Below are 25903 nucleotides of genomic sequence, written 5' to 3'. Positions count from 1 at the left end.
TCCCGGACCGTTACAGCTGGGGTGATCAGGATCTTGCCCAGCAAGGGCGAGAACCTGATCACAACTCATTTGCATTAATTTTAATCTCATTGCCGATATTAAAGTTGATTGCAGAGGCCTCCCATTATTGACCCACAACCCAGGCCCAAATCACTACTGGTCCATAAAAGCAGGGACCAGGTGCCAGGGAAACAGAGGAGGAGCAAAGGGGCGAGTACGCTCTCTATACTCACCTCAAGGGTGTTGAGGGGAGTCCATCTGGGGAGGTGCCTGTCGGGGGTCTATCCTGGGAAGTGGGTCGCATGGAAAGTCTTCTCTCTGTAGCCTTGACGTCTCTCCCAGCATGTCAAGTTCAACGATTTTGGAAACCTTTGAAGTGCTTTTATCACATTTAATTTTATTTTCCTTCTAACTTTTTCAAGTCTCTGGGCTTGCTGAGAAGACAAAAAGCTTTAATCTGTATCGTTTACAGTCAATTTCACGTTCAACTACCTTTTACAAGCCTCTTGATTGGCAGATTGGCATTTTCAAGCCGGGAATCGAATCAGTGTCCCTGGTGCTATGAAGCAACAGTGCTAACTTGCCAGTGATTTTGGCAGGGGGGGGGGTTGCTGTAGTGTTATTCCAAGATCGGAGCGCCCTTGAAAAACGGCACCCTGGTCTTGGAGGATCCAGCCTGAACAGCGTTTTTGGATACCATGGTGTGAATCATCCCTGGCTCCAAAAAGAATTCTAAGTGTGGGTAGATTGTGATCTGGATCGTGCCGATACACCCAGTGGGAATTGTACCTGGATTCCCGCCGGGGACCATGCTTAGAAATTTCTTGCAGAATTTTGCCCTGTATCTATTATAATAAAGGGTTTGTCAGCAAGTGTCTGTATTTGCAGAAATCCTTTTGTAGAAATTTTATGCCATCCTATTGAACAGTACCTAAGTTAAAAAAAAATTGCCTTCAGTTTTTGTGTTTGGGAACACACGCAGCCATTAATCACACACAAAAAAATTACTATCTTGTGCAGTTGAGGTCTGTGATGTAACTGTATTGTTTGAGACATTTGACGCATAGAGGGAAAGTGGGGCTTTAACTTGCACAAGTCCATTTTGTTTCCATTAAACAATTTTTCTTTCAATAGTGAATGATCATCGAACAAGTATTTGGGACAATGTTTATATATGTTACTCATAAGTTACATTATATGACAAACATACATTAAAATCGTGACTGATGCTAAATGTTTCCTTCCTCAACGGGTGAACAGTCAGGCTCTATGCACTTGTTTAGCTGCCACAATGTATGGAAGTCAGCTGATCGTAGCTGAATATAGAGGAAAGTTCACTAATGTTTTTATGTGTAACCTCGAAGCTATGAAACCATTTGGCAGGATTACACAAGGATGTAGATAAAAGGTCAGCCAACTCTCCATTCTAAATAATGAAAATAGAAAGTAAAAAAGATAATAAAATACAAATACCCAAACTCACACCCATTACAGTCATAACTCTACTGAAACATATTTTCACCACTTGAAAAATGAACAAATCCCAATCAGAAAGAGCTGGGCGTTCTTAACAATTTCAGACAAATTTGTATGAAAATAGAAATCTTCTGCTAGAACTATCTGTTTATTAATTCTGAAGTTTAATAATTAATTAGGTTGTGGTACAGCTCTAAATTGAAATGTTATTTATTAAAATCTTAATCTAATCATATTTCCTAGTAATCCAGCTACGTATTTATCAAGGTCAAATCATGCTATATTTGTACATGAATGAATTATGGTAGTTCAACCAAACTTTAAAATGTTTTACTCATGCATTGATTACAAAAGAGCCTTGAAATTCCTTTTTTTAAAAACACAAATATCAGGCAATCTTGGTGATGGAGGAGCTTTAAACCAAGTTGTCATTCCTTTTACTCATGATACAAAACAAAATTCCATAAAACAAACAGCCGGATGGGCAGGATAATGTCCCTGTCAAATGTCCAAACAGTTCCCCTTATACGGTGACCAACAAATACCTGAATAATGTACAGAGATGCAAATCAGGCCTTTGTGCAGTCTTCCAAGAATGAGTGACTGCAAATAGGAATTAGGTAGTAGAAAAATTGCTTGGTAGTACAGAAGTTGAATATTTCTGTAAAGACAGAGAGGCAGGTGTAAAGAGGGGCAGCACAGTATTTAGCACTGCTGCCTCACAGCACCAGGGCTCCAGGTTCAATTCTGATCTCGGGTCACTGTGTGGAGGTTGCACTTTCTGTCCATGTTTCCATGGGTTTCCTCAGGGAGCTCTGGTTTCCTCCCACAGTCCAAAGACGTGCAGGTTAGGTGGATTGGCCATGCTAAATTGCCCTTAGTGTCCAAAGGGCTTGGGTGGGTTGCTGGGTTACAGGTATGGGGCGGAGGTGTGGGCTTAAATGGGGTGCTCTACCCAAGAGCCGGCGCAGACTCTATGGGCCAAATGGCCTCCTTCTGCACTATAAATTCTATATGCCATATGGGGAGAGGTTAAATTGGTTAGGATTATGTCAATAAGAGGAAGAGGGATCTCATAGAAACATAAAATTCTAACAGGATTAGACAGGATAGATTCAGAAGGAATGTTCCGGGTGGTGGGGAAGTCCAGAACTAGGGGTCATAGTTTGAGAATAAGGGGTAAACCTTTTAGGACTGAGGTGAGGAGAAATTTCTTCACCCAGAGAGTGGTGAATCTGCAGAATTCACTACAACAGAAAATAGTTGAAGCCAAAAGTTGTGTAATTTCAAGAAGGAATTAGACATAGCACCAGGGGCGTAATTGAATATGATCAGCCATGACCATTATGAATGGTGGAGCAGGCTCGAAGGACCGAATGGCCTACTCCTGCTTCTATGTATTTATGTACAGCATACAAGGAATTCTGGATTTCATCTGTCCATAACACATTTAGGTTCCAATAAACTGATGATCCTTTGGAATTTTAATTCCAATATGACAAGTTATCTTCTCTGGGAACTGTTAGATTTCTGGCATTGTTAAAAAGTAATTGACAGTGGTGTCTCCATGTTTGAAACCTAAAATTGGTTTTCAATATTTATACTATATCTATTCGAAGCAACACCATCGATGTTTAGATTTTGGACACTGATGGCTGAAAAGATTGGTGGCAACTTGTTTTCAACCACTTGAAGGCCATTCTTTTAAAAACAACTTTCAGATTATGCTTTCTCATTACAACACCATTAAAGAGGGTGCTGTAAAATCAATGGGCTGCTGCTGATGGTGTGTTCTCTAAAAGTAGAGGTAGGGCTGAAAGGAAGAGGGAAAATATATTGCATTAATAATTTTTTTTTTTTTTTTTTAAAAAGGATATTTTACTCCAAACACATTAAACAAAATAACAAAAGCTTAACATCCAAAGTATACAGTTTGTACATTTTTCCCCCTTTAATCCCCCCTTCCAACAAACAGCTCCTCAAAAATAGCCATGAAAGGCCTCCACCATTACTGAAAGTCTTCCTCTGGCCCCTTTAAGGCAAATTTGATTTTCTCCATCCTGAGAAATTCGTACAGATCTCCCAGCCATGCCGCGACCCCCCCGTGGCGTAGCCGACCTCCAATACAAAAGTAGCTGTCGTCGGGTAATGAGAGAGGCGAAGGTCACCACATCAGCCTCCTTCCCCTCTAGCAGCTCCGGCACATCCGACACCCCAAAGATCACCACCATAGGGGTCCGGCTTCGCCTCAACCCCTATAATCCTCGAATGGGTCCTGAACACAGCCTCTCAAAAGTTTTCCAACTCCTCACAACCCCAGAACAAATGGGCATAATTTGCCAGATCTCCTCCTGTACTTCCCACAGCCATCCACTACCCCTGAAAAAAAAACTTATCCCAGCATGAGTCATGTGGACCCTGTGCTCACCCTCAATTGTGTCAAACTCATTTATGCGCAGGAGGAGGTTGAGTTCACTCGCCCCCTTACCTCACACCAAAGTTCCCATCCTATCTACCTCACCAAGCCCACCTCCCACTTCAGTTTGATCTTTTTCCCTACTGCCTTGCCCTGCTCTCCCAACCGCTCATATATATCCCCAATCTGCCATCCCACATCTCATCCAGGAGCAGCATTTTCTCCAGAAGCATATACTCTGGTGCCTGAGGGAACAAAGTCAGCTTGTTACATGCACAGTCCCACACCTGCCAGTACCTAAACTCACTCCCCCTTGCTAAATCAAACCTCTCCCGCAGCTCCCCTAGCCCAGCGAATGTCCCTTCCAAAAACATATCACTAACCCGCTGCAACCCCTCCTCCCTTCACATCCCATCCACCCTCCTCAGGCGTGAACCCATGGTAGCCACACAATGGCGTCAACACCAACATGTGACCCAGTTTAAAGTGCGTCTTCAGCTGGTTCCAGATTTTAATAGACGATTCCACCACCGGACTCCCCGTATACATCCTCGGAGCGTGTAGCAACGGGGCTGTCACCAGAGCCCTCAGGGTCTTACGCTTACACAACTCTTCCTCTAACCTGACCCAGTCCGCCCCCTCACTTTCTCACCTAATAATAATGCGGTTCGGGAGCTCTAACCACCCCCACTTCCTGCATCGGCCTTTGCGAAAATAGCCCTCTTCACCCATGGCGACTTCCTTCACAAAACAAATTCCGAGATTAGCGCATCCACCTTTTGAAAAAAGGCCTTGGGGAGAAAAATCGTGAGGGACTGAAACACAAACAGGGATTCTTTTAAAATAAATTTAGAGAACCTAATTATTTTTTTTTCCAATTAAGGGGCAATTTAGCATGGTTAATCCACCTAACCTACACATCGTTGGGTTGTAGGGGTGCAACCCATGCAGACACAGGGAGAATGTGCAAACTCCACACGGACAGTGACCCAGGGCCGGAATTCGAACCAGGTCCTCAGCGCCGTAGGCTGCAGTGCTAACCGCTGTGCCACGTGTTGCCCAACAAACAGGGATCTTGACAGAAAGTTCAGCTTCACCAACTGCGCCCTTCCCGCCAATGTTAGGTGCAGCGAATCCCTCCTTTTACCAACCCAGTCAGGTACCACCGATGCATTGTGGCATTATCTGTAACCCCAGAAACCGAAATCACTCCGCTGCCATCTTAAATGGCAGAGCCTCAGGTTTGTCAGGCCCTGCAGCACTCACTCGAAACACCTCACTTTTCCCTACATTCAATTTAGAACCCCAAAAAGCCTCAAACCTCTCCAGTTTGTCGTGTTATGTACTCTGGGATAACACAGGCTGCAACTGGATGCAGCTTTAACCAAAAGATACTCCAGACCTTGAAGTTAGTTCAATCTGATTTATTGAACCAGTAGCACAGTTCTTTATGAGTTCGACTCTCTGCTAACCCAAGTGTGGTTACTCTGACTGAACCAGACTAGCTCTCAGCCACGTGCTGGAGGTGTGATACTGTACATACACCCTGACTCACTCTGTAGATGTTCATCAGTGGAAAGAGGCGGAGTGCGAGTGCCTCGTGCCTTTTATGGTGAGATATCACCCCTGAGTGTCCTTCCTGCTCATTGGTCATGTCCTCTGTGTTCATTAGCTGCCTGTCTGTATATCATTATTGGCATGTCTGCATATCATGACACAGTTAACCCATGATTCTGCCCACACTTTCCAACAGGTCCGACATGAAAACAACAGGTCATCGGTGCACAATGACACCCGTGCTCTCTGCCCCCCTCACAAGCCCCCATCATTCAATTGAGGCCCGAAGGGCTACCGCCAAGGGCTCAATCGCCAATGCAAATAACAGCAGGCACTGCTGCTTCGTCCCCTGTAAAAAACACAAAATACCCCGAGCTCGTGTCATTCGTTCCATGGGGGACACATACAACAACCGAACTCACGCCACAACAACCGAACCCATGCCACATCGGCCCAAACCCAAACCTCCCCAGAATCTCAAACAGATACTTCCACTCTACCCAGTCAAAGACCTTCTAATATTACTAGAGAGCTGCCTCCCTTTCACAAAGCCCGTTTGGTCCTCTGAAACCACCTTCGGCACACACCCCTCCAACCTTCTCACCAATACCTTTCCAGGACTTTCGCGCCGTATTTGGCAGTGAGATGGGCCTGTAGGACCTGCACTCTAATGGATTCTCCCCCTTTTAGGATCAGCGAAATTGATGCCTGTCCCAATGTAGCTGGCAATTCCAAGGAGCTGGTTTAGCACAGGGCTAAAGAGCTGGCTTTTAAAAGCAGACCAAGGCAGGCCAGCAGCACGGTTCAATTCCCGTACCAGCCTCCCCGAACAGGCGCCGGAATGTGCCGACGAGGGGCATTTCACAGTAACTTCATTTGAAGCCTACTTGTGACAATAAGCGATTTTCATTTCATTTCATTTTTCTTCCACCGCTTCACTAAACATGCCCAAAAGGTGGGGGGCCAACTTGCTTGCGAACTGCTTATAAAATTTCACTGGAAAACCATGCGGCCCCAGCACCTTCCCCGACTGCATCATGCCAATACTCCTTTAGCCCCAAGGGCTCCTCCAGCACCTGCCTCATCCCCTCTCCCAAAAAGGCCTTGAACACCTAATTTATCCTCTCCGGATCTGATCCCATGTTACCGCCTCCCCCTGAAGAATTTCCCTCAACGATGCCAGTAGCCGCAGCTGGTGGGCCAGCATGCAACCTGCCTTCTTCCCATACTCATATTGCACCCTCCTTGCCTGCCCTATAGCTGAGCCACCGCCCTGTGGACAAGCGGTCAATCTGCCCCTGCAACTTATTTCTTTCCGCCAACTCTTTCATGGGGGGGGCCACAGAATACCTCCTATCCACCTCCACTATCTCGTCCAACAGTCGGCGATGCTCCTCCCTCCTCATCCTATCCTTATGGGCCTAGAACTAAATAATTTCCTCCCTGGACCACCGCTTTCAAGGTCTCCCAAAATGTGGCTGCCGGTACTTCCGCATTCTGATGAGCTCAACATAATTCTTAATCCCTGCCCACACCTTCCCACATAACACCTCGTTGGCCAAAAGCCCCAAATCCAACTTGTATAGGGTTTATTCCAGGATTTACCTTTTTGTGGTGAGCCCGGAGCTGATGGGGGTGGAAGGTGCGGAGTACTTGGGAATCATGATCGTCCACCCTGGGGCTCACCCGAACAAAGTCTCATGTCTAGAAAGTGCGGAGCGTGGCCCAAAATCACGATTCCCACGTACTCTGCACTTTCCACCCCAATCAGCACCGCCCGGCTCACCACAAAAAAATAAATCCTGGAATAAACCCTATCTATACACATGCGAGAAGAGGGGATACTCCCTTTCTCCTGGGTGCCTAAACCTCCATGGATCCATCATTCCCATCCTCTCATTAACAATCCCAGCTCTCGCATCATTCTCGACCTCCCCAACAATATAGGGCTCGATCTATCCATCCTCAGCTCCAATACACAATTGAAATCCCCTACATAATCAGCTGGTGAGAGTCCCAAGTTTGGGATCGCCCCCAATAGCCTCTTCGTGAATCCAGCATCATCTCAATTGGGAGCATACACATTCACCAACACTAACGGAGTCCCCACTAGCACCACACTAACCATCACAACCCCCCCCCCCCCAGGTCCTGCGCTTCCATGGCCCCTGTAAACCCAGTTCTCTTGCTCAACAATCTCGCAACCCCTTCAACTTCAAGCCAAACCCAGAGTAGAGCACTTGCCCCACCCACCCCATTCTCAACCTGATCTTTCACCCGGAGTTGCGTCTCCTGCAACATAATCACCTCTGCTCTCAAACTCTTCAAGTGCACAAACACCCAGGACCATTTAACTGGCTCATTTATCCCACGGACATTCCATGTCATGGTTCTCACCAGAGGGCAGGGCAAAAAAAGCAGGCCTCAAATCTATCTTAGCAGAACGGGGATCGAGCATGCATTATTGGCAGTATTCTGAACCAAACACTTGCCACCCAAGCTAACCATCTCCTGATCATGGTTATATATTAAAAAATTTAATCCGTCAACACCTCTGGTCCACAGAACCATACTTCCTCACCGGTTTCTGTTAAGATTTGCATCAATTTGGCTAAGGTAAATGTATCAAAGAGTGGCTAAGGTAAATATTTATCCTTTAGAGGATGAGAAGGGAGATTTAATAATGGGAGATGAGGAAATGGTTGAGGAACTGAACAGGTATGTTGGGTCGGTCTTCACAGCGGAAGACACAAATAACATGCCAGTGACTGATAGAAATGAGGCTATGACAGGTGAGGACCTTGAGAGGATTGTTATCACCAAGGAGGTAGTGATGGGCAAGCTAATGGGGCTAAAGGTAGACAAGTCTCCTGGCCCTCTTGGAATGCATCCCAGAGTGCTAAAAGAGATGGCTAGGGAAATTGCAAATGCACTAGTGATAATTTACCAAAATTCACTAGACTCTGGGGTGGTCCCGGCGGATTGGAAATTAGCAAACGTGACACCACTGTTTAAAAAAGGAAAGCAGGTAATTATAGGCCAGTGAGCTTAACTTCGGTAGTAGGGAAGATGCTGGAATCTATCATCAAGGAAGAAATAGCGAGGCATCTGGATGGAAATTGTCCCATTGGGCAGACGCAGCATGGGTTCATAAAGGGCAGGTCGTGCCGAACTAATTTAGTGGCATTTTTTTAGGACATTACCAGTGCAGTAGATAACGGGGAGCCAATGGATGTGGTATATCTGGATTTCCAGAAACCCTTTGACAAGCTGCCACACAAAAGGCTGCTGCATAAGATAAAGATGCATGGCATTAAGGGTAAAGTAGTAGCTTGGATAGAGGATTGGTTAATTAATAGAAAGCAAAGAGTGGGGATTAATGGATGTTTCTCTGGTTGGCAATCAGTAGCTAGTGCTGTCCCTCAGGGATCAGTGTTGGGCCCACAACTGTTCACAATTTACATAGATGATTTGGAGTTGGGGACCAAGGGCAATGTGTCCAAGTTTGCAGACGACACTAAGATGAATGGTAAAGCAAAAAGTGTAGAGGATACTGGAAGTCTGCAGAGGGATTTGGATAGGCTAAGTGAATGGGATAGGGTCTGGCAGATGGAATACAATGTTGACAAATGTGAGGTTATCCATTTTGGTAGGAATCACAGCAAAAGGGATTATTATTTAAATAATAAAATATTAAAACATGCTGCTGTGCAGAGAGACCTGGGTGTGCTAGTGCATGAGTCGCAAGAAGTTGGTTTACAGGTGCAACAGGTGATTAAGAAGGCGAATGGAATTTTGTCCTTCATTGCTAGAGGGATGGAGTTTAAGACTAAGGAGGTTATGCTGCAATTGTATAAGGTGTTAGTGAGGCCACACCTGGGGTATCGTGTTCAGTTTTGGTCTCCTTACTTGAGAAAGGGCGTACTGGCACTGGAGGATGTGCAGAGGAGATTCACTAGGTTAATCCCAGAGCTGAAGGGGTTGTATTACGAGGAGAGGTTGAGTAGACTGGGACTGTACTCGTTGGAATTTAGAAGGATGAGGGGGGATCTTATAGAAACATATAAAATTATGAAGGGAACTTTTGTTACTAACAAGGCAACCCTGCTCTCTCTGCTTATCCTTTCAATGGGACACATATCTTTGGATATTTAAATCCCAGCCCTGATCCCCTTGCAGCCCGCAACATCGTACCCGCCAATTTTAATATGTGCTACAAGCTCATTCACCTTGATTCATATACTGCTCGCATTTAGGTACAACATCCTCAGTCCTGCGTTGACTGCCCTCTTCTCATAGTTGTCCCCTATCTGCTGTGCCTAAAGTTAGATTCCTGCCGCTTTCCACACTCTCTGTTCTATTACTTGTTCTGGAAACTTTACTAACATCTCTGGATCTCCTCTCCTCCTCCCTCTCCACCACTCCTTCCTCCTCCCTCTCCACCTCTCCTTCCCTCCCACCCCCCCCCCCCCCCCCCCCACCCCCACCTCCCAGTGCAAAGTCCTTGTGACCCTATTTAGCCTTTCTGCTAGGGTCCTTGTCCCAGATTGGTACAGATCCTTCCTATCCCAATATGGACGCCAGTGCCTGTGAAATGAAACCACTCTTTCCCACACCACTCCTTTAGCCACTTGGTTACTTCCCTAATCTTATCGCTTTGCCAATTTGCACGTGGCTCAGGTAATAATCCAGTGATTACAACCTTTGAGGTCCTGCTTTTTTAATTTTTTGTTCCTGATATTCCCTAAACAGGACCTCTTGCCTACTCTTGCCAATGTTGTTGGCACCAACATGAACAATAACAACTGGATTCTCCCCCTCCAAAATCCTTTCAAGCCAGCTCATCACCTTGGCACCAGGTAGACAACACATCATGATAGAATCTTGATCCTACTCACAAAAGGATGCCATCCCCTAATTATAGAATCCCCTACCACTCTCACTTTTCTTTCTGCTCCCCCTGCTTGAATGGTTTCCTGGACCACGGTGCAGTGGCCATTGTCCCTGCAGACTCTTCCCTTATTCATACAGGGAGAAGGTAAGACATGTTGGACAAAGTCAAGAGAGGAGGTTCCTCCAATGCTCCGTTCAGGGTCTCTCAACCTGCCTCACTTGTTGTCACATCCTCCTATGCCTAACCAGTGGCCAAATTTGAATTATTTAAGCTATAGGATGTTACTGCCTGGAACACAGCATCAAATGTAACTGCCTGGAACACAGCATCAAATGTAACTCTCCTCCTCCCGGATATGCCGCAATGTCTGAAGCCCGAATTCCAGCTCTTCAATTCTGGGCGACGTTTCTCGAGCTGCAGATGTAATCACTGTGGCTCGCAATGGGATCCACCAGCTGCCTCATCGCCTGTACTGCCATTTCTAATATAATTAATTAAGCTTTATTTATTGTTTAAAAATATTATTCTTGGATAGTCCCTAAATAATGACACTCCTTGCGTAATCTACAACGATTTAAGGCTAATCCCTAATGCAAGTACCCTTACCAGGCTATCATACCACAGTTTCTCTGTGATATCACGTTTCCTCAGACCGACTCCAGCGCGCTCCCTGCCCTCTTGCCTTTTGCATTCTCCAGTTCCGCACCGCCCTCACAGGTTTGCTCAGTGTGTTTACTTCCCAAACTGAAAGAAAGACTTGTAGTGCTTTTCACAGTTACCAGCTGTCTCAAAGGGCTTCACAGCTAATGAAGTACTTCAGTAATGTTATCACTGTTGTAATCTAGAAAACACAGCAGCCAATTTGCACTTGAGAGCAGATGGTGCCTCTGTTTTACGTTTCATCTGAAAGATACATGGGAACACCACCACCACCTGCAACTTCTCTACAAGTCACACAGCTTCCTGACTTGGAACAAAATGGCCCATATGCCTTTAAGGAAAAACAAGATTTTATGGTGGGTGATGGTCCCTTTAATAACTAGGTTTCTCCGGGAGACGACTTCTGATAAAGCAATTTAATTGTGGTAACTGATTGTGTGGTCAAGATGCCTGGTAAATAAATAATAGAAAAAAAAAGGGCCAACACAAATTTATTAAGGGTGAGCGGATTGTGGATGGGCCCTGGTCTTAAGCAAGGTTTTAGTTTAGCACAAGCTTGCTGAAGGAAACACCTCTTTCAAGCAGAATTTAGGTGAAATGGTGAGTGTGTATGTGTGAGGACGAAAAAGGATTTAAATCTCAGTGAGTTGTACTTCTGGGATAGCCAAGCTGAAAAGAGAATGTTTTAGATGTAGGACTCCACAGTTAAGAATATTAGAATCAGGAGAGTTTTGACCAGAGATGCCTATGCTGAACTTACTAGTGATGTCTGTGTGTACCGGGACTCTACAACCATAAATGGTCAGAAAAGGTTTGAAGGGACAACCTTACTGGAAGTAAGCAGATGGCCCAATGAAACTCTGCCCTAAACCAAATCTTTGAAACAGTACTCCAACCAAATGGTTAACCTTCCAATAGTCTGATAAGTATATGACTCGAGTTGTTGAGGGTGTAAAACAAATGAGAGCACAGGAAAGTAGAGTTAAGAAGCTAGGATTAAAGTACAAGTACTTTTAATATTTTTGAGGTAGCTGACTTTTAAAGGTAGAACTGGAGTCAATGGGAATCAGGGGGGGGGGGGGGAAACTCTCCGCTGGTTGGAGTCATACTTTGCACAAAGAAAGATGGTTGTCAGAGATCAGTTATTTCAGCTCCAGGAGCTCCTCAACGAAATGTCCTAGGCCCAAACATCTTCTTAGCTGCTTTATCAATGACCTCCCTTCTATCACAAGGCCAGAAGTGAGGATGTTCACTGATGATTGCACAATGTTTAGCACATTTATGATTCCTCAGATAGTGAACCAGTCCATGTCCAAATGCAAAACAATCTGCTCAATATTCAGGCTTGGGCTGACAAATGGCAAGTAACATTTGCATCACAAAAGTGACAGGAAATTACCAGCTCCAAGAGAGAATCTAACCATTGCCCCATGACATTCAATGACATTATCATCACTGAATCCCACACTATCAACATCCTGGGTGTGGAGTTACCATTGACCCGAAACTGAACCAGCCATATAAATACTGTGCCTACAAGAGCGGGTCAGGGGCTACGAATTCTGTGGTAAGTAACTCACCTCTTGATTCTCCAAAGCCAGCTCACAATCTACAAGGCACAAGTCAGGATGAGGGCAGCTCCAACAATACTCGAGCAGCTTGACACCATCCAAGACAAAGCAGCCCACATGATTGGCACCTTAGCCACAAACATTCAATCCCTCCACCACTGATGCACAGCAGTAGAAATGTGCATCTACAAGATGCACTGCAGGAAGTCACCAAAGGTCCTTCGACAGTACCTTCCAAACCCACAAGCACTACCATCTAGAAGGACAAGGGCATCGGGTACATGGGAGCACCCCTTGTCCAAAGATGTGGGGGCTGGGTGGGGTTAAAGGGATAAGGCGAGGGAATGGTCCTGGGAAGGGTGCTTTTTTGGATGGTCAGGGCAGACTAGATGGGTCGAATGGCCTCCTTCTGCACAGTAAAGATTCTATGATTCCTCGTTCTGATCTTTCATGCATTTTTTCACCTGTGCAGGTTTATCTCTCAAATGTCTCCATCGCTTAAAACTGGTTGTTGAAATCTTTTAACAGTTTAGAATCTTTCAATAAATTGGTCCACCATGTGTTTTCCCTTTTCCTTCCGGTTTCTTTTTAATCTGTCTCTCTTTCTACTCATCCTCATTATGTATTTATCATTGCCTACATTATGGTTGCTGACAGGCCAACTAACTTGTATTCTCTCAGTACTCAATGGAAATATATTGGCTCAAGTCAATAGCAAAATATACGGTAGTATGAATGCGAGAAGCAGGACTGCAAAATTTAGCACGTAACAGATGAGCCTGCCGCAACACAAACGGAAGACAATCGGCAAAATTACAAAAAAGTCTGAGGTAACATGGCAGTAGATACACTTTGGAAGGTGTAATGTGACAAGGAAGTATTCAATGAATGGCACGACACGGGGATGTTCCAAGGAACAAAGGGGTTGTGGCGTGTTTGTCTATAGATCTCTGAAGACAGAAGGGCAAATCAATAGGGTGGTGAAAAGGGCATATGGGTCATTTGCTTTTATCAATTGAGGCATAGATTACAAAAGTAGAGAGGTCATGTTGGGAGTTGTATTGAACTTTGGTGAGGCCACAGCTGGAGCAGTGTGTGCAATTCTGGTCGCCACATTATAGGAAAGATGTGATTGCACTGGAGCAATCTGGGGTGCAGAGGTGATTTATCAAGATGTTGTCTGGGGGGGAACATTATGAAGAGAGGTTGGATAGGCTAGGTCAGTTACGAGGGGACAAAAGTTCAGGGTCAGGGGCAAGAGATTTGAGGAGAAACTTTTTTATCCAGAGGGTGGTGATGAACTGGAATGCACTGCCTAGGAGGGTGGTAGAGGTGGGGGTTGCCCCACATCCTTTAAAAAGTACTTGGGTAAGCACTTGACGTGCCACACCATTCAAGACTATGGCCCAGGTGCTGGCAAATGGGATTAGGTAGGCAGGTCAAGTGTTTTTTTTTCATAGAATTTACAGTGCAGAAGGAGGCCATTCGGCCCATCGAGTCTGCACCGGCTCTTGGAAAGAGCACCCTACCCAAGGTCAACACCGCCACCCTATCCCCATAACCCAGTAACCCCACCCAACACCAAGGGCAATTTTGGACACTAAGGGCAATTTATCATGGCCAATCCACCTAACCCGCACATCTTTGGACTGTGGGAGGAAACCGGAGCACCCGGAGGAAACCCACGCACACACGGGGAGGATGTGCAGACTCCGCACAGACAGTGACCCAAGCCAGAATCGAACCTGGGACCCTGGAGCTGTGAAGCAATTGTGCTATCCACAAGGCTACCGTGCTGCCTCCCACACGTCATGCGTCAGTGCAGACTCGATGGGATGAAAGGCCACTTCTGCTCTGTATTATTTGGTGATGCTAGGCTTTCCCATAAACTTCTCAATTCAGCTTTTAAAACTGCTATAACTGTCCAGAAAAGATGGATTATTACTAAATTAAGAACAGGGTACAATAGTATTATCTTACAAGGTTTCCAGATATAGTGTATTTTCAGAAATATTAGCCAGAACACAAGATAACTCTCCTGCTCGTCTTCAAAATACCGCTTTTCGATTGTTTATGTCCACCTGAACAAGCAGATGGTGCTTCCGTTTTACGTTTCATCTGAAAAAACAGCACCTCTGACAACACAACACTCCCTCAAGTGTTGTACTGGAGCATCATGCTTAAATTTTGTGCTCAAGTCCCGGAGTGGGATCTGAATCCACAACGAACTTCCCCACTGTTTTAGTACTCTGCTGATTCATTTGAGTGTAGGTCAACTTAGAGGGAACATCAACCATAACCTTCCAACTCTGACGAAAAAGTGCAACGAACTGAGTTATGACTGACATTACGGATGATTAATATCTCCTTATCAGTCATCCATAACAGATGATACGTTTACGTCCTTCCTTTAGTGGCAAACCTGTATATAGTAATCAAACTAATTGAATAATTGCAACCTTATGGAATCCGCCTATTGGCTATTTCATCAAACTGGGCCATCCTCTTAAAATGTCAAGTGTCTACTTTGGACTGCTTTTGGCTCACTTACTCAGGCTCACATATCAAGACAAAATAATTTGTCAGAAATCGCAGACATAGCTCCATTTTAAAATCAGAACAGATGGGTCTAATTATAGCTTCAAATAAACAGGTATAGCAAACATTTGTAACATGATGCAAGATGAAGCATGCACCTGTATTCCATAAATATATATTTAAAATACAGCATTATATCCTCATTGAAAAGTATTTGTTGAGTTTTTTTTTTAAAATAGGCATTTAGGGAAAGACAAAGCAACAGCTAAAGTAGGACAACTGGTTCGGTGAACCTTTACCTTGCCCCCTCCTAAAAAGATAAATCAAGCAATCTCTAGAATGCAGATTCAGCTCAACACCTGACATTTCAGTATAATACGGAGTGTCTTCACACGAGTTGCCAAGCCAAATATAAATCAGAAGGACATCAATATCCCATGGAACAATTTAAAGGCTATCTGAAGGTGTTCTCGTCAATATTTCTCCTTCAATTCGCATTAACTGGGTCATTGCTTTAATCTGCTGTTGGTAAAGTATTACTTTGTGAAAATGAACTTCCCTTTACTACCGGGTAAGAAAAAGTAATCTGCTGGGTGTAATACTTTGGGACATTCTACAGACGAAATAAGGTGCAAAAATCCCCACATTATTAAGTGTTTCTAAATACTGAAAACATAAAAAATGAGTGGAAATATCAGCAGGTGCGGCCAAAATTTTCGGTCTTTTTTTTTCCAGATACTGATGGACGTTCTAGTATCTTCCAACGGGCGAGTCGTTCAGGATCTGCCGCCTGCCACTCCTCATTTCATTTGAGTGATCAACGTGGAACGTTTCTTTTGATAAGTGACAGTCATGGGGATTGTTATTACTTTAAAAAAATGTTAAATGAAAACGCGATAAGATATGAATGAATAGGACTACCATAAGTGAATGTGCCATTTTGTAACTTGCAAGTCTAGAATATATTCGAAATTACGAACATGCAAAAAGTTCGACATTGACTATTGCACTCCAATGCTGAAAACGGAGCGTCTCCGGCTCAATTGTAAATATTCTACAACTAGTCAAACAAGCAGCATCAGGAAAGAGAAACTACCATATCCTGGACTCCTCTGAACGTCGCATCCAGGAGCATCAGTTTCCAGGGTTCGGAGACCGTGTTGGGAAGCGGGATGTACACATAATAAGCTGTCAGAGCGGCGGCGATCGCCATCACGGGCACTGTCGCCCGCATCACTGCAGAATGCCGTGCAAAAAAATGGAAATGCTCGCAGAAGAACCGACACATATTTCCTCCACTCCTATTACCCTGGACTTCACATCGGTGTGACAGAGGCCAATCGGCTCGCTGCGGCTTTATCAGTCAGCCTATGCGGGAGGAAACAATACGACAGGATGCTGGGAGTTGTAGTTTTTCCCGGGTGGCAATATTGGGAAATGACAGGCCGCAAAAAGTAAAACCCGGGCACTGAAGTCGAAATTTCATTGGGAATAGATGCTGTTTGTGGAGGTTCGGCCACTGCTGGTTAGTACACGTCAATCTTTAAAGGCCTTCTGTAGCTTGGGGCAGCAAATCAAAGGATGACTTAAGTATTTTTTTAAACAAATGTACATACAGTGGATACTATTTCTGAAGAGACATTGCCCTATGAGCATAGCCTGGGATGGAATGCGAATGTTTTGTCTCCCTTCTCCAGGGTTCGAATCCAGGGGCCGGATTCCGAGTGACGTCAGCGGCAGCTGGCCGCCATCTTTCTGACAGGCAGAAGCGTGCTGGCGGCCGAAGCTGCAAGATGCCAGTCTCGTGTAGCGCTCTGAACTGCAAGAACCGCTTCAAGAAAGGGAGCGGTATAACTTTCCACAGGTACCCTGCCAAGGTTTGCTGTAGGAGGTCAAATTCCCCTTGCAAAACGAGTACTCTGATGAGATTCCAACTTCAATCCTCTTGCGTAAAAATTTGCAAGAGCCCATTTTTTTGCCTTTGGCGCAGGGTGACGGTGGCGATTTTAATCGTTCACCTCAGTTCGTGCGCGCGTCAGGCTGTCTCCACTGCGGCCGCTCCAATAGACATCGTGCTGCTCCTGTTTATGCTCCGCCTTATTGGATATTTTGTTCTGCATGTTATCTGCGATTTTATCTAATAGCATTCCTTGCGGTTTAAAGCAAGCTTACCAATACACTTTGCGACGGCGTGCGAAATCTGACATTTGAAGACACGTCTTTTGATTTTTTTAAACCATGTTTTAATCTATTATTGTCCGGTAATCCTAAACTCCCTTCTTCAGTAGACGGATGGTACAGTCTGCATGTGTACGTCTGTATTGGCCAACATGGCTTCAATCATTATTCCTGTTAGTCTCTGTTACTGTCTTTCAGAAATATATTTTCATAACTAGTTCAAACCAAGAAAATTACCTTTTAAGAGGTTTCAGAAAATTACTCTCCCATACTAAAATAAGAATTGCATAAGTAAGCTTTTCGTTTTTAGTCATGATACACCATCAATAATAGACGATGTGAATAAACGTAACTGAGGCTTTAATGCACTAAACAGCAAGCCTCCTGCCTCTGGACCCGAAGGCGGAGACTTGCCACTTTTATACAGAAGCCTGAGGGGAGGAGCCACAGGCAGAGCCAGCCTGGACAAGCCCAGGCATGTACAATACAGCACAGGGAATATAAGACAATAACGTGGTTTACCACATTCACCCCCTGTTTAAAAAAAGTCTGGCGGGGTGAAGTGGTCTTAAAGGTCCAGTCTGTCAGGGGCCTTGTCCTTCCGCTGTGACCGCCTCAGTCCCGGCTGTGGTGTGGGCGCCGGCGTCGAGACCTGCGTGTCCGGGAGCGTGTTGACTTCATCTAAACCCAGACGTTGAGTCGGCGAAGGGGAGGGCGGTGTATGGGCGGAGGTGGTGGTGCCTGTCCTCGGTAGGCCTGCGGGAGTCAGTTCGTAAGGGAGGTGGGCAGAGGTGGGGGAAGATGGTCACCTGGGAGCCTGCAGGAGCCAAATCCCGAAGGGAGACCGTGTCCTGCCGCCCGTCTTGGTGTGTCACGTAGGCATATTGGGGGTTTGCATGGAGCAGCAGGACCTTCTCGATGAAGGGGTCGGTTTTCTGGCTCCTCGCATGCTTGCGGAAAAGGACAGGTCCCGGGACTGTCAGCCAGGACGGAAGCGAGACCCCTGAGGTGGACTTCCTGGAGAAGGCAAACATATGCTTATGAGGAGTCTCGTTAGTGGCCGTTCATAGAAGCGACCGGATGGAGTGGAGCGCATCGGGGGGGACCTCTTGCCAGCGGGAGACTGTGAGGCTTTTCGACCGTAAGGCCAGGAGGACGGCCTTCCAGACCGTCGCGTTCTCCCTCTCCACCTGTCCGTTTCCCCGGGGGTTATAGCTGGTCGTCCTGCTGGAGGCGATGCCTTTGCTGAGCAGGAACTGACGCAACTTGTCGCTCATAAAGGAGGAGCCCCGATCACTGTGGATGTAGGCGGGGAACCCGAACAGGGTGGAAAGGCTATGCAGGGCCTTGATAAAGGAGGCAGAGGTCATGTCAGAGTGGGGGATAGCGAAGGGGAATCTGGAGTATTCGTCAACGATGTTGAGGAAGTACACGTTACGGTCAGTGGAGGGGAGGGGCCCTCTGAAGTCCATGCTAAGGCGCTCAAAAGGGCGGGAGGTCTTTACCAGATGTGCTCTGTCTGGCCGATAGAAGTGCGGTTTGCGGACTTCCGGAGGTGGCAATGGGACTTCCGGTGGCGGCACTGGGCTTCCGGTGGCGGCAATGAGTGAGTGAGCCGCACATTCGGGGGCTCTCACTCCGGCGGGATTTGAGGACCTGGTTTCCCAGTTTTGCGGGGCTGTGGAGCGCTGAAAGGACGCCCACAGGGGGCTAAGGAGTGAGCAGAGCTGCATGGAACTGCGGGAGAGCAGAATGAAGCGCAAACGGGAGAGGAAGGGACAAAGGCAAGGTGCAGGGGAAGCTGACCCGGGAGCAAAGATGGCGGACTTGCGGACCTCGGACCCGGCGATCCAGCAGGCGCTGGAAAACATGCTGCAGGTGATAAAGAGCAGTTTTGAGTCGTTGAAGCGGGATAACTTGGACCCACTTCAGAAGGCAGTGGATCAGCTGAACCAGAGACTGGATGCCCAGGACGAAAAAGTAAAGGAGTTGGGGGAGACGGTGGAGGAGCAGGCGAACGCGCAGACGATTGGTGCGCTAGAAGTTGGTTGAAGGAGAGACCGAGAAGACTGCTGGACAGAGTAGAGGAGCTGGAAAATAGAGCCCGTAGACAAAATCTGAGGATCATCGGCCTCCTGGAAGGGGCGGAGGGAGCTGATGCCACAGCGTTCGTGGCGGACCTCTTGATGCAGCTGATGGGGGCTGAAGCCTGTCCGCGACCACAGGAGCTGGAGGGGGCACACAGAGTACAGGCGAAACAGGTGCGTCCGGGGGGTCCCCCCCCCCCCGCCCGTCCGATGGTGGTTAGGTTCCACAGGTTTGTGGAGAAGGAGCGGGTGCTGCAGTGGGCAAAGAGCGCAAGAGCAGCACGTGGAATAACAGTGTCCTTCGCATTTAACAGGACCTAAGCCAGGAGGTGGCCAGGCGGCGAGCAGCCTTTAAACAAGTTAAGGAGGTGTTGTTCAAAAAGCACGTGAAGTTTGGCCTGCTCTTCCTGGCCCGTCTTTGGGTTACGCATCAGGGCCAACACCACTACTTCTCCGAGCCCGAAGAAGCGATGGACTTTGTGAGGGATCAGGGGCTGGTCTCGAAAAAAAGGACCCACGGATGCAAGCTAGGGTCCGAGAATTATTGTTTGAAGGGACGCCTACTGTGCCTGGACTGCTGGTCGACTGTTTACCGCTTTAAAGGTGCCTTGTGTTTTATTTTTTGTGGGCGGTTTTTGCCTGTGGGGGATGTGGGGGAAGGGTATCTTCCCACCCCGCCCCTCTCGTATGGTCTTTTTCCTTTTTTCTGTTGTTTTTTTTTCTCTCCTTTTTTGTTTGTTTGTTGTGGTGGGTACCTTTTGTTGGGCTCTCTGCGTGCGCTGGAGCCTGTATTGTAACAAAAGGGTGGCCGGTCAACAATGGGGATTAAAGATGTTGGTTGGGGGCTTTTGTTTCATTTATGTCTATGGTTTTTATGTTTGTTTCGGATGGGGGATGTACGGGTACTGGGTTATTGCAGTGTTATATATATATTTTTTTTAGTGCTCAGAAAGGGACATGGGTTAACACTTTTCTGTGTACACAGCTGAAACTGTATTGTAACTGGAGCAGCCTCGCGGTGCTGTTTGATGGTTACATTTTGTTTGATCTTTCCCATCTTAGTGAGACTGCTCCAGTGGGTCGGAGTGGGGGATGGTGTGCTGGGGAGTGGGGAGATGAGGTCGGGGAAACAATGGGAGTGAGACAAGGGGGCGCCGGAGCGATGAATCACCGGGCTAGCAGATTGACTAGTCAAGGGAGTCAGGTGGGGGGAGAATACAGGCAGTGGATGGCAGGGGTGGGCTTATCGGGGGATGTTTCTAGGGTGGGGGGGGGAAGAGTTATTTTGCTGATGTGGGGGGGATCTGAAGTAGGTAATGGAAAGGAGGTTGGGGGTGGAGGCGGCCAAGAGTCGAGCCAGGAATGGCGCGCGCGCATGGGCCGGGTGCGGGGCCCAAGAAAGGTTATGGCTGACCGGGGGGGGGTTATGCCCCCCAACCAGGCTGATCACCTGGAATGTCAGGGGACTAAATGGGCCAGTTAAAAGGGCACGTGTGTTCGCGCATTTGCGGGCTCTAAAGGTGGACGTTGCAGAAGACACATCTGAAAGTGTCTCACCAGACTAGGCTAAAGAAGGGCTGGATTAGCCAGGTCTTCCACTCGGACTTGGATTCTAAGTCCAGGGGGGTAGCAATTATGATCAATAAGCGGGTTCAATTTGAGGCGGAGGGTGTAGTCGGAGACGGCGGGGGCAGATTCCTTATGGTAAGGGGTAAGCTGGAGGGGAGAAGAGGGATGCTGGTGAACATGTATGCGCCGAACTGGGACGACGTTGACTTTATCAAAAGAGTGCTGGGGAAGATCCCGGACCTAGACTCACGTAAGTTGATAATGGGGAAGACGATCTTAATACGGTCCTTGACCCGGGGCTGGACCGGTCATGTCCCAGAACGGTAGACTCTCAGCAATGGCAAGGGAGCTGAAAGTGTTCATGGAGCAAATGGGGGCTGTGGACCCATGGAGAGCCAGACAGCCGATGGGAAGGGGCTACTCGTTTTATTCGCATGTTCATAAAGTATATTCTAGGATTGATTTTTTTTATCGTGAGCAGGGACTGTGTAGGGGAGGTAAAGAATACGGAATACTCGGCAATCACTATCTCGGACCATGCCCCGCAGAGTGGAGGACCCAGCAGGACTGAATAAGGTATTTCGGGACTTCTATAGTAAGCTGTACACTTCAGAACCCCCGGAAGTGCCGGAGGAGATGAAAAGGTTCCTGGATAGACTAACCTTCCCAAAAGTAGGCAGGGGACTAGTGGACGGGCTGGGGGCCCCGATTAGAGCGGAGGAAGTATTGGGGGTCCTAAAGGCCATGCAGTCGGGGAAAGCCCTGGGACCGGATGGATACCCAGTAGAGTTTTACAAGAAGTTCTTGGAGATAGTGGGACCGGTCCTGACAGGGGTTTTTAATGAGGCAAGGGACAGAGGGACCCTGCCGCCGATGATGTCGCTGATATTGAAGCGGGACAAGCACACGGAATCCTGCGGGTCATACAGGTCAATCTCCCTGATCAATGTGGATGCCAAGCTCCTGGCCAAGGTCCTGGCGATTAGAATTGAGGACTGCGTACCGGAGGTGATGGAGACGATCAGACAGGGTTTGTGAAAGGCAGGCAGCTGACAGCTAACTTGAGAAGACTGCTTAATGTGATCATGATGCCCCCGACGGGCAAGGAGGTGGAAGTAGTGGTGGCAATGGACGCTGAGAAGGCCTTCGACCGGGTGGAGTGGGGCTATTTGTGGGAGGGACTGGTTAATTGGGTCAGACTATTGTACCAGGCCCCAAAAGCTAGCGTTAGGACGAACAGGATAATGTCAGATTATTTCAGACTACACCGCGGGACCAGACAGGGGTGCCCACTCTCCCCGTTGGTGATGAGAGCTGCGAAGGGGTGGAAGGGAATGACTAGGGGGGGGCGTGAAACATAGGGTCTCTCTCTATGTGGACGACCTGCTCCTGTACGTGTTGGACCCACTGGCCGGGATGGAAAATATACTGGAAACATTGAGGAAGTTCGGCCGGTTTTCAGGGTACAAATGAAATATGGCCAAGAGTGAGATATTTGTGGTGCAGGCAAGGGGCCTGGTACAATAGTACCAGGAGAATAGACTGAAGGAGCTGCCATTTAGGCTGGTGGACGAAAGTTTCCGGTACTTGGGGATACAGGTGGCACGAGACTGGGACAGGTTGCATGAGTTAAATTTGACTAGGGTGGTGGAACAAATGAGGGAGTTTCGGAGATGGGATGCACTCCCGCTGTCACTGGCGGGGAGGGTGCAGACTGTAAAGATGACGATCCTCCCTAGATTTCTGTTCATCTTCCAGTGCCTCCCGATCTTTATCCCATGGTCCTTCTTCAAAAGGACTGGCAAAATCATCATGAGCTTTGTCTGGGCGGGAAAATCCCCGCGGGTGAAGAAGGCGATGCTTGAAAGGAGCCGCAGCGAGGGGGGACTGGCATTGCCGAGTCTGATCAACTACTACTGGGCGGCTAACATAGCCATGATAAGGAAGTGGATGGTGGGTACGGGGTATATCTGGGAGCGAGTGGAGGCGGTTTCATGCAGGGGCACCAGTTTGGCAGCCCTGGGTAGGGTAAACTCAACCGCAGCATGTGCCAGGCTCGGCCTGATTCAATTTAAGGTCGTTCACCGGGCCCACATGACGGTAGTCCGGATGAGCAAAGTCTTTGGGGTAGAGGACAAGTGCACTAGATGTGCGGGAGGACCAGCGAACCATGTTCACATGTTTTGGGCATGTCCTAAGCTTAGTGGGGTACTGGGAGGGATTTGCGGGGGTCATGTCCCGGGTGCTGAAAACAAGGGTGGTGATGAGTCCAGGGGTGGCAATTTTCGTGGTTTCGGAAGACCCGAGAGTCCAGGGGGAGAAAGAGGCAGATGTTCTGGCCTTTGCTTCCCCAATAGCCCGGCGACGAATACTGCTGGCATGGAGGGTCTCAAAACCCCCGAAGACCGAACTATGGCTTTCGGACATGTCAAGTTTTCTGGGTATGGAAAAAATTATGTTCGCCTTGAGGGGATCTGTACTGGGGTTCGCCCGAAGGTGGCAACCATTCATCGACTTCTTCGCGGGAGAGTGAACATCGGGGGGGGGGGGGAGGAGATTAAAGTAGAGTAGGAGTGATAAATAGGCGGGTAGTGTCTAGGGGAGAGGAGCGGGCATGTGCAGTATGGTTTGATTGAAGTATTGGTTTTATATTGATGTTTGCACATTTCTGTTTACAATGCCAAAAAATACCTCAATAAAATTATTTGTTAAAAAAAGAAGTGAGGTTTGCACTCTGCCCAGACCTGGCAGTCCCTGGTCACGGACCTGACCTCCTCGATGGAGTAGGGCAGGTTATGAGCCTTGATAAAGTGGGAAAAGCGGATGACCCCCTGGGTGACAGAGGTCGTTGTGGAGGGTACGGTGTCGGTCTACTTGTGCGCTGGCACATGTACCGCGGGATAGTGCATCTGGGGGCTCATTGAGCTTCCCGGGTCGATACAAGATATCATAGCTGTAGGTGGAGAGCTCGATCCTCCACCTCAGAATCTTGTCATTCTTAATCTTTCCCCGCTGAGTGTTACTGAACATTAAGGCAACCGACCATTGGTCAATGAGGAGAGTGAATTGCCTGCCGGCCAGGTAATGCCTCCAATGTCTCACAGCTTCTACTATGGCTTGGGCCTCCTTTTCCACGGAGGAGTGTCGAATTTCGGAGGCATGGAGAGTACGGGAGTAGAAAGCCACAGGCCTGCCCGCCTGGTTGAGTGTAGCGGCCAGAGCAAAGTCTGACGCATCGCTCTCCACTTGGAAAGGGATGGACTCGCCCACAGCATGCATCAAGGCTTTGGCGATGTCTGCTTTGATGCGATCGAAGGCCAGTTGGGCCTCAGTCGTCAGGGGAAACGTAATGGACTTGATCAGTGGGCGGGCCTTGTCCGCGTAGTTGGGGACCCACTGGGCACAGTAAGAGAAGAACCCCAGGCATCTCTTCAGGGCCTTGGGGCAGTGGGGGAGGGAGAGTTCCAGGAGGGGGCGCATGCGGTCGGGGTCGGGCCCTAGAACTCTGTGTTCCACGACGTAGCAGAGGATGGCCAGGCGGGTTGTGCGAAAGACACATTTCTCTCTATTATAAGTTAGGTTCAGGAGTTTTGCGGTGTGGAGGAAGCTGTTGCTCTGTTTCTCTGGTTATGAATATGGCGGTCAATATGGTCGCCTTCCTTAATCCTAATTATGTTTGCTTTAGAGTCGCCAGGTATCTTTCGATACCGCCACAAGGTCCAAATCCGAATACTGATCAAAGAGCCAATACAGAGTTAGTTCGTTCAAAGTCAGTGCTGTTTATTTACACACACAGTAAGATATACACATGCACAAAGTACTACAAACTAAACTATCTCTAACGCTAACGCCTATACTTAGCTTCGGGTGCCCACTCAGTCAGAGGAACAATGTCCGTTGTTTGGATCTGAGGTTTCTGGGTTTGAAGTGGTACAGGAGAACAACTAAGGTCGTTCATCTGGTAGCGAGCGTTGACCTTGGACTTACTTGCTCCTGGTGCAGCTGGTGGATGGGTCTCTCCGCTTTGAGAGCCAAATCCAAGAGAACGATTCTCTCTCGGGGCCTTCTTCTTATACCCGAAGGGGTTTCGCGCGCTTTTGGGTGGGTCTTAAACTTGGCCCCAATTAATTGGGCCGTATCTTGATCACCCATATTGATCTTGACCAATAAAGGGGTGGGTGCCCTGAAGGCTGGGCGGTTCCTATGTGGCGGTTGGCCTTGCTTTGTTTACGCTTTCGGTTTGGGGAACTGCGCGATGTCTAGAGCTAGATCGGTTGCTTGAGTGTCTTTCCTTTGTTCCCGGAGATGGGCCATCAATATGTTAATTGCCCTACAGTTTCAGTCCCGTCTGGGAGCTGTTTCTTCAATATGTATACAGGCTCTGTGCCTGCTTGCTTTCTTAACATTGTCCATAGTTCCCTACAGTCATTGCGATCATCCATTTTGTATTCTGGAAGTGGGCATCCCAGATGGCTACATTCCCTCCTTGTGATCCTCAATGCAAAACGTGAAGGATCAAATTACTGCATCTTCTTCGTTCTCCTCCTATGTCGGGCACCCATAAGCAATGATAGGCTCTACACTACTCTGTCCTATGAATTGAAACGTTTACCTAAATTACTTTATGTACACACATCATTATAAAATTCTATGGGGCGCTATGACATTCAGGCATGCATCACAAAATAAAAAACTGGAACCTCTGACTGTCCTTAACTAAACTATCCTTAATCAACCAAAATAATTTGCAACATTTTAAACTGTACAATAGCAGCGACACAGGTTTCTCTGACTTGGCAGTCAAGCACAGAGTTTTACATTTCTTTTATTAGAACAACAAACACACCAGAAAACGGATGTACTTTAATTCACTTAAAGGGGTTGGGGGGTTTGTTGAAGTCCGAAAATAGGGGAACTGAATGTGTATACCGGAGTGCTGGAGGCTTTCCTCTGCCAT

The 25903-nt window shown here is 47.4% G+C and overlaps 2 protein-coding genes across 6 annotated transcripts in view; one reads left to right on the top strand and one right to left on the bottom strand.

The window, feature by feature from the left end:
• LOC140389832 (neutral cholesterol ester hydrolase 1-like) overlaps positions 1 to 16400 on the bottom strand; it is a 34586-nt gene extending 18186 nt beyond the window's left edge. Inside the window, exon 1 of the mRNA XM_072474400.1 lies at positions 16209 to 16400. Coding sequence (XP_072330501.1) covers positions 16209 to 16400 — 192 coding nt within the window. The remainder of the gene's footprint in view (positions 1 to 16208) is intronic.
• Positions 16401 to 16498: 98 nt separating this feature from the next.
• Positions 16499 to 25903, top strand: part of LOC140389830 (uncharacterized) — a 49782-nt gene continuing 40377 nt past the window's right edge. The window contains exons 1-2 of one of the 5 annotated variants that reach the window (XM_072474395.1): positions 16499 to 16637; positions 16810 to 16976. In XM_072474395.1, coding sequence (XP_072330496.1) covers positions 16608 to 16637; positions 16810 to 16976 — 197 coding nt within the window. In that variant the 5' untranslated portion in view covers positions 16499 to 16607. Of the gene's footprint in view, positions 16638 to 16806; positions 16990 to 21419; positions 21523 to 25903 lie in introns of those variants that run through there. The other 4 variants (XM_072474398.1, XM_072474396.1, XM_072474397.1 and 1 more) reach the window with 4 other exon arrangements.

This window comes from Scyliorhinus torazame, chromosome 14 (assembly GCF_047496885.1).
Source record: "Scyliorhinus torazame isolate Kashiwa2021f chromosome 14, sScyTor2.1, whole genome shotgun sequence".
In the NCBI taxonomy this organism is placed as follows: domain Eukaryota; kingdom Metazoa; phylum Chordata; class Chondrichthyes; order Carcharhiniformes; family Scyliorhinidae; genus Scyliorhinus; species Scyliorhinus torazame.
Note: the sequence above shows the minus strand (reverse complement) of the source record. Positions and strands in the feature narration are given on the sequence as shown.